We start from the raw sequence: 8890 nt of genomic DNA, 5'->3' as shown, positions 1-8890 counted from the left end.
TACATCGCCCAGTGTAGACGTTGCTGAAAACTTGTAAGTAGTTTTTGTTTTGTTTTGTTTTGTTTTGTTTTTTTTCCCCTAAATGCTTGGATAAAGAAGAGGCCAAAGAATTTAAATTATGCAGAGCAGTCATATAGCATGAGGCCATTAAAGGATGGAACTAGCCCATCGTGGTGCAAAATTTGTGTGTATGTGTTTGTAGGTATCGTCACTTCTACAGATGCTGAACATTAATAGGATTCAAAGATATCTATTTGGAAGAGTGGATATAACTATTTGAGCCTACTTCATTAACCTCTTTAATTAATATATAAATAATGTAGCATGGAAATTACTGTGTTCTTTATCAGGATTAGATTAAATGATGATAAGGATTTTTGGTATATATGTATCATCTATGAAAGCTAAATTTCACATTCATCTCTTGTGTGGAATGCTTTCAGGGTAAAGAATATGAGCCCACCCTTTGGCAGAGGAGACAGAGCAAATCTGCCAGTGCTGAGGTTTTCATGGTGCTTTAGCAGTTCATACTTAAATGTTCTATCTGATCTAGTCTCAGAAAACTCAGAGGAATATGTTAAAGGGCATGATTTGTGTCTTGCATTTGTGTTTACAGAGATATAAAAAACATAAACTTCACTTCAAAATATAAATATTTTACAAATTATTAAATTTAATCTTTCTGTGTGACCTGTCTTTTTATAGATGTTATATAATGCAAATATAATGCTTTACCATTGAAGGTGGACTGATTTTATTTGCCCAGAACACAAGATTAGTATTTGTCCCTAAACAGTAAACTGAAGTATTAGTGAGACTGATTTGCCTCTAGTCAGGGAGAAAATGGCTGAAGGCATTGCAGGAAATCTGTATCAGATAAACGCCAGTAAACCTATAGGTGTATAAATATTACATATAAATATGTACATGTGTGTTGGTGTGTGGAGGGAAGGGAATAAGGTTCAAGTAATTTTAAAAGGAAGGCTGAAGTGATTTTAAAAGGAGATTCAACATGGAGACAAGAGTCATGAAAACACTAATCCTTGGCATAAAGGAAGATTTCCAAAGTTCTGAGCAAATTGTGATACTTTGAGAACCAAGTCAGTCAGCTTTTTCAAAAGTAAGTGGCTTAGGAACATTTTTAGCTGAATGCTGTCTTTTGATAAGGGCAGAGATGCAGAAGTTTGAAAGGAATCTGACAAATGACAAATTGCCTTGCATGTAGGAAAGGGAAAATCTTGAAAGCCTGGGAAAAGATAGTCTACTATCATATTGATGCCCAGAGATTGGCAGCAACTTTATGGATAACCTGCAATACTGACAAATGAAGTTTCACTTTAAGCCTTCTGGTTAGTGATGAACAATTTGTGAACATCTCTGGCTTAGGGTAAATTAACCAAATAGATCTTAGAAACAATATGTGTCTGCATTTTCAAGTGATGACTCCAGAAGAACCTGCATAGAATAGATATAGGAAATTACTAAGTTAGGATTGATAAGATATGTTAATGTGCAAGTCATATTTTAAGCAGGGAAACTGGATTTTAATTCATGTTCTAGGTCAAGTTTTGTCACTTCTACAAATTTATATTGCTGTCTCAGTCTAGAGAGACTAGACTGTTTGCTAAAGAGAGTGAGTTGTGAGGTAGACCAAACTCCTCTCTCTCTGCAATTGTAATGTCAAATTAAGGGGCTTTACTCGAGGAAAATGTGGAAAAACAAAAGAAATAACAACCCTTTATTAAGAAATATATGAATGTTGGCAAAAAAGAAAAAAAACCAGTAACACCAAACAAAACAACACCAGCAACAACCACCACAACAACAAGTGTAAAAGAATACTCCTCTGTCCTTTAGCACAGTCCTAATTGCGGTCTGCAGGGGGCGCTGTAGGACCGCTGGAGCTGTAGGACCTGCAGTACCTGGTCATGGTCGGCAGGGGGCGCTGTTGGGCCGCTGGAGCTGTAGGACCTGCAGTACCCGGTCACGGTCGGCAGGGGGCGTGCTGTCTCAAGTGGCGAGGACTCATTGCAGTCTCAGGTGGTAATGTCTCCAAAAACTCCTCCTCCTCTCCCGCGGGCAAGCAAAAACTCTCCGATGAAACACAGCAGCTCCGGCGGGCGGGACAGTCAGGCAGGTCGAAGCCAGTAGGATGGGAGGTCGAGCTCCCCAGGATTAACAGCCAAAAACAAGCTAGACCTCCGGTCCCCCTTCCCAATCAAAATGCCTGTCTGCACCCCAGAGAGCCAGCCACACACACCCACACTGCCTCTCCCCTCCCGGCCAGAGTCCGACCTGCCCCGCCTCCCTGCCTCTTCCTTTTCTTCCTCCAAATGAGCCATTAACCCAGCCTGGCTACATCTTTGGTAATGCTAATAACCTCCCCCCCCCCCCCCCCCCCGCTCACTCCGTTTCTTTTCCCTTGGAGTGGGGCAGGGGGAAGGAAAATTCCCCTGATTTCCTAATCTATAACATTATCCACCCCTAATTTTTCTTCCCCATGCTGCCACACTTATCAGGTTAGATCTTTGATCCTCATACGTACATGCAGTATTCCAACTATATACACATCCACTAATAGGTAGATACACATACAGATACAGGTGCAGGGTTACATACAGATACAAGTATACAGTTACAGCCAGCTCACCTCAGAGTAAGGTTTCCCTGAAGTATGCACCAAGTTTCTCCATCTTCCTGCATCACCCACCAGGTGCAGCCGGGCCCTTGGGCAAAAACAATCCCACGAATGGGTTTGTCTTTGCTCAAGGTAGGGTCAACCCAAACCTTTTTTCCTAACACACCCCTCGCGTGAATCACGGGGACCTTATCTCCATCCACGGTGTGGAGGGACTCTGACTGGGCAGGGCCAGCTCGGTTGATGGAACCTCTGGTGTTAACAAATCATGTAGCCTTTGCTAGATGCTGGTCCCAGTTCTTGTCTGTCCCTCCACCCAACGCCTTCAGGGTGGTTTTTAACAGTCCATTATGTCGTTCAACTTTCCCTGCGGCTGCTGCGTGGTATGGGATGTGGTACACCCACTTGATGCCATGCTCCCCTGCCCAGGTGGCAATTAAGCTGTTTTTAAAATGAGTTCCGTTATCTGATTCAATGCGCTCTGGGGTACCATGTCGCCACAGGACTTGCTTTTCAAGGCCCAGGATGGTATTTCGGGCAGTAGCGTGAGGCACCGGGTACGTCTCCATCCATCCAGTGGTGGCTTCCACCATAGTAAGCACATAGCGCTTACCTTGGCAGGTTCGTGACAGTGTGATGTAATCGACTTGCCAGGCCTCCCCATACCTGTACTTACTCCAACGTCCACCATACCATAGGGGCTTGAGTCTCTTAGCCTGTTTAATGGCAGCGCAGGTCTCACAGTCATGGATAACCTGGGAAATAATGTCCTTGGTTAAGTCCACCCCTTGGTCTCGTGCCCATCTATGGGTGGCATCTCTGCCCTGATGGCCTGAGGCATCATGGGCCCACCGTGCTAGGAACAACTCTCCTTTGTGCTGCCAGTCCAAGTCCACCTGTGACACCTTGACTCGTGCAGCTCGGTCTGCCTGTTCATTGTTGCGATGCTCCTCATTGGCTCGGCCTTTGCGCACATGGGCATCTACGTGGCGGACCCTCACAGCGAGCTTCTCTGTTCGGGTAGCGATGTCTTGCCACGTATCAGCAGCCCAGATGGGTTTTCCCCCGCGTTTCCAATTGACCTTCTTCCATCTGTCCAGCCATCCCCACAGAGCATTGGCTACCATCCACGAGTCAGTGTAGATGTAAAGCTTTGGCCACTTCTCCCGTTCAGCAATGTCCAATGCCAGCTGGACAGCTTTGAGCTCTGCGAATTGACTCGATTCTCCTTCCCCTTCAGTAGCTTCTGAAATTTGTCGGGCGGGGCTCCATACAGCTGCTTTCCATTTGCGCTTCGTTCCTACAAGGCGACAGGAACCGTCAGTGAAGAGGGCGTAGCGTGCTTCTTCTTTCGGTAGTTTATCAAATCCTGGAGCTTCTTCAGCCCGTACCGCCTGCTCTTCTGCTTCCTCATCTGCTAGACCAAAACTCTCGCCTTCCGGCCAATTTGTGATGACTTCTAGGATCCCAGGGCGATTCAGATTTCCAATACGGGCACGCTGTGTGAGCAGAGCGATCCACTTACTCCATGTAGCATCAGTGGCATGATGTGTGGTGGGGGCCTTTCCCTTAAACATCCAGTTCAGCACTGGTAGTCGAGGTGCCAAGAGCAGCTGTTCTTCTGTGCCAATCACCTCAGAGGCAGCTTGTACTCCTTCATAAGCCGCTAGGATCTCCTTCTCTGTTGGGGTGTAATTGGCTTCAGATCCCCTGTAGCTTCGGCTCCAGAACCCAAGTGGGCGACCTCGAGTCTCACCAGACACCTTTTGCCAGAGGCTCCAGGAGAGACCTTTATTCCCAGCTGCAGAATAGAGTACATTTTTCACATCTGTCCCCGTCCTGACTGGCCCAAGGGCTACAGCATGTGCAATCTCTCGTTTAATCTGTTCGAATGCCTGTTGCTGTTCAGGGCCCCACTGGAAATCATTCTTTTTTCGGGTAACCAGATAGAGAGGGCTTACGATTTGACTGTACTCCGGGATATGCATCCTCCAGAAACCTATGGCACCCAGAAAAGCTTGCGTTTCTTTCTTGTTGGTTGGTGGGGCCATGGCTGTGATCTTATCGATGACTTCTGTCGGGATCTGACGACGCCCATCTTGCCATTTCACCCCCAGGAACTGGATTTCTCGGGTAGGTCCCTTAACTTTACTCTTCTTTATGGCAAAACCAGCTCCCAGGAGGATCTGGATGATTTTCTTCCCTTTCTCGGAAACCTCCTCTGCTGTGTCCCCCCATATGATGATGTCGTCAATGTATTGCAGGTGTTCTGGAGCCTCACCCTTCTCTAATATGGCTTGGATCAGTCCATGGCAGATGGTGGGGCTGTGCTTCCACCCCTGGGGCAGTCGGTTCCAAGTGTACTGCACACCCGTCCAGGTGAAAGCGAACTGCGGCCTACACTCTGCTGCTAAGGGAATGGAGAAGAATGCATTTGCAATGTCAATAGTGGCATACCACTTCGCTGTCTTGGACTCCAGTTCATACTGGAGTTCCAACATGTCTGGAACAGCAGCGCTCAGCGGTGGGGTGACTTCATTCAGGCCACGGTAGTCCACAGTCAGTCTCCATTCTCCGTTAGACTTACGCACAGGCCAGATGGGACTGTTGAAAGGTGAATGGGTCTTGCTGATCACCCCTTGGCTCTCCAGCTCACGGATCATCTTATGGATGGGGATCACAGAGTCTCGGTTCGTCCGGTACTGCCGGCAATGCACTATTGTAGTGGCGATTGGCACTTGCTGTTCCTCGACTTTCAGCAACCCTACGGCCGAAGGGCTCTCCGAGAGGCCGGGCAGCAAGTTCAACTGTTTAACCGCCTCGGTCTCCACAGCAGCTATTCCAAAAGCCCATCTATGTCCCTTTGGGTCCTTGAAGTACCCGTTCTTGAGATAGTCAATGCCCAGGATACATGGGGCATCTGGACCAGTCACAATGGGGTGTTTCTGCCAGTCTTTCCCGGTCAAGCTCACTTCAGCTTCCACTATGGTCAACTCTTGAGATCCTCCAGTCACCCCTGAAATGGAAATAGTCTCTGGTCCCACATGTCCCGAGGGCATTAACGTACACTGAGCGCCAGTATCAACCAAAGCCTGATATTTCTGTGGGTCTGACGTGCCAGGCCATCTGATCCACACAGTCCAATAGACACGGTTGTCCCGTGCCTCTACCTGGCTAGAGGCAGGGCCCCTCTAACACTCGTCTTCATCCTGCCAGTCACCGTTTTCCTCTTGTGAATGTCGACGGGAGGTGCCCTCTACCGAGTCAGATCCCTGCCCGCCGGATACTGGTACGGCACTCACTTTCGCAGACTTCCCCTTTTCTTTCTCTTTCAACTCTTGTACTCGGGCTGCTAAGGCCCGGGTAGGTTTCCTGTCCCACCGTCTCATGTCTTCTCCATGGTCACTTAGGAAGTACCACAACTCAGTTCGTGAAGTCTGTCTGCTCTCTCTAGCTGGGGGGCGTCTGGTTCTCACTGGGGCCGTATGGAGACTGTTTCCCTCAATTCTCTCTTTCAACCCCGTAGTTAATTCCTTGAGCTCATTAACTATTGTCTCTACAGAGGAGATACGGGCCTGTATCAGTCCTCCGATCATACTGTCATACAACCGAAGTTTATTTATTACAGACATCACTGGCTCCCGCTTCTCCCCAGCCTCCAATGACGTCAGGTAACCTTTATGTATGGACGGCCCCATACGTGTAAAGCTCCACCACATCTGTAGTGTACACTTAACCTTGTCAGGATCGTTGGTAGGTTACCCATCCCCCCCAAACAGTACTTCTAGCAATGCCATTTCTCTCAGCCGTAGGATTCCTTCTTCGATGGTCTTCCAGCTCTTGGTGTAATGATCTGCCTGCAAGGAATCTCTGTAAATGAACCTCTCTCTCACACCATCCACGAGCCGTGCCCAGAGAGACAGGGGCTTCGGTTCCCTCACAAACACCTCCTCAATACCTACATCTTGGGCAATAGATCTCAGGAACCTCGCTTCACCGCCATCAAGGTTTACTGCATCACCTGTAGAGTCCCAAACTCGGATCATCCAGGTCAGAACGGGCTCACTCGGACGACGAGCAACGTCTGCCCGTAGATTCCGGAGGTTATTGTACGATAGAGACTCAGTGATGATTTCTGGCTCTGGAGCAGCCGCTTGTGAGGACCCTGCCTCTCCATCATCGTCAACTAGGCGAACTGATTTGGCTTTACATTTCTTCCTGTGGATAGTGGCAACCTCTGTTGGTTTAGTCTGCCCCTTAGTTTTTGCCTTATCCTGAGTCACCTTGGTATTAGGTATCTTGTCCTCGTCTTTTCCTTTCCCCTGGGAATGCTGCACCATACCAAGCAACTTCCTGTAGGCAATGGCCAAGACCCCACATGCAGCTGTCACCTGCTTCTCCATGGATCCATCACGACCCCTCTCCCTCACAGCTTTCATTATTTTTATAGGGTTCAGGAGTTGTTCAAGGGTAAGTTTCCATGTCATGGGAGCTGAGCAACTTTCTAGGAATTTACCCATGTTCTCCCATAACCCACGCCACTCGAGGTTTTCCACCCCTGGGTCAGGCTCTTGAACGCCTTCTCGGTAATTCTTGGCCTTGGCTTGGTATATCAGGTATGCTATAGTGGCACAATTTAGGATGAAAAGCCCAACAATTGAAATGTCTCATACATCTAAAAATGATTTAAACTTCCCAGAGATCATTGTATTGTATCCAAAAGGGAACTGAATAAAAGGTTGGGCGCGCGCATTCCCCTGTGTGTCTCCATAAGAATGGGTACTATTATCCTTAAAACCCCAGAGGAAGCAGCTTAGGCTAGAGCAGTAGTGTATCCTTGAGGATATGTTCCGGATGAAAATCATAGGTGCTGAATTTGCCGTGTCATATACTCAGTGCACAAACTCAAAGGTACTTATTGCAATGTAAGTACTAGTATCCGAACTGAAACACGTTGACAGGTGGGACAGGTATCTTGGCATGGTTATATGCCAGAGGAAAGCAACAACCCCTAATATCATGGTGCCTACAAGTTCAAAAATGCGTGTCAATCACAAAAAGGGTAGTTATTCTTTTTCCACCTTTCCTCTTTCTAGGCCCCACGTTGGGTGCCAAAAAAATGTCTCAGTCTAGAGAGACTAGACTGTTTGCTAAAGAGGGTGAGTTGTGAGGTAGACCAAACTCCTCTCTCTCTGCAATTGTAATGTCAAATTAAGGGGCTTTATTCGAGGAAAATGTGGAAAAACAAAAGAAATAACAACCCTTTATTAAGAAATATATGAATGTTGGCAAAAAAAGAAAAAAAACAGTAACACCAAACAAAACAACACCAGCAACAACCACCACAACAACAAGTCTAAAAGAATACTCCTCTGTCCTTTAGCACAGTCCTAATTGCGGTCTGCAGGGGGCGCTGTAGGACCGCTGGAGCTGTAGGACCTGCAGTACCTGGTCATGGTCGGCAGGGGGCGCTGTTGGGCCGCTGGAGCTGTAGGACCTGCAGTACGTGGTCACGGTCGGCAGGGGGCGCTGTTGGGTCGCTGAAGCTGTAGGACCTGCAGTACCCGGTCACGGTCGGCAGGGGGCGCGCTGTCTCAAGTGGCGAGGACTCACTGCAGTCTCAGGTGGTAATGTCTCCAAAAACTCCTCCTCCTCTCCTGCGGGCAAGCAAAAACTCTCCGATGAAACACAGCAGCTCCGGCGGGCGGGACAGTCAGGCAGGTCGAAGCCAGTAGGATGGGAGGTCGAGCTCCCCAGGATTAACAGCCAAAAACAAGCTAGACCTCCGGTCCCCCTTCCCAACCAAAATACCTGTCTGCACCCCAGAGAGCCAGCCACACACACCCACACTGCCTCTCCCCTCCCGGCCAGAGTCCGACCTGCCCCGCCTCCCTGCCTCTTCCTTTTCTTCCTCCAAATGAGCCATTAACCCAGCCTGGCTACATCTTTGGTAATGCTAATAACCTCCCTCCCCCCCCCCCTCACTCCGTTTCTTTTCCCTTGGAGTGGGGCAGGGGGAAGGAAAATTCCCCTGATTTCCTAATCTATAACAATTGCTATCAAAGAAGGTGTAGCAATTGACCTCAACAAACATAGCATCTTTATTTGCATATGCTTTAGCATACTATTCCTGAGAAGTGTCAAAGCTCTCAAAATAGTGGTTTTCCTTTTTTATACACTTGAAAAGTTCAGCAATAGAGTCTATTTACATTGTTGGGTTAGAATCTTGTAATGGGATGAACAGTTACAGAA

General features: G+C 47.8%; 1 protein-coding gene across 1 annotated transcript; it reads right to left on the bottom strand.

The window, feature by feature from the left end:
* Window positions 1-6263: 6263 nt before the first annotated feature.
* On the bottom strand, window positions 6264-8610 carry LOC127461554 (uncharacterized). Its single transcript, XM_051769463.1, has 2 exons — window positions 8194-8610; window positions 6264-8135 (listed from the first exon to the last, which is right to left on the bottom strand). The coding sequence occupies exon 2, from the start codon at window positions 7156-7158 to the stop codon at window positions 6397-6399; it is 762 nt and encodes a 253-aa protein (XP_051625423.1). The 5' UTR covers window positions 7159-8135; window positions 8194-8610; the 3' UTR covers window positions 6264-6396.
* Between the last annotated feature and the right edge of the window lie 280 nt (window positions 8611-8890).

Source organism: Manacus candei, unplaced genomic scaffold (genome assembly GCF_025592945.1).
Source record: "Manacus candei isolate 608988 ecotype Guabito, Panama unplaced genomic scaffold, ASM2559294v1 h1tg000108l, whole genome shotgun sequence".
NCBI classification, from domain to species: Eukaryota; Metazoa; Chordata; class Aves; order Passeriformes; family Pipridae; genus Manacus; species Manacus candei.
This window is presented reverse-complemented; position numbering and strand designations above follow the sequence as displayed.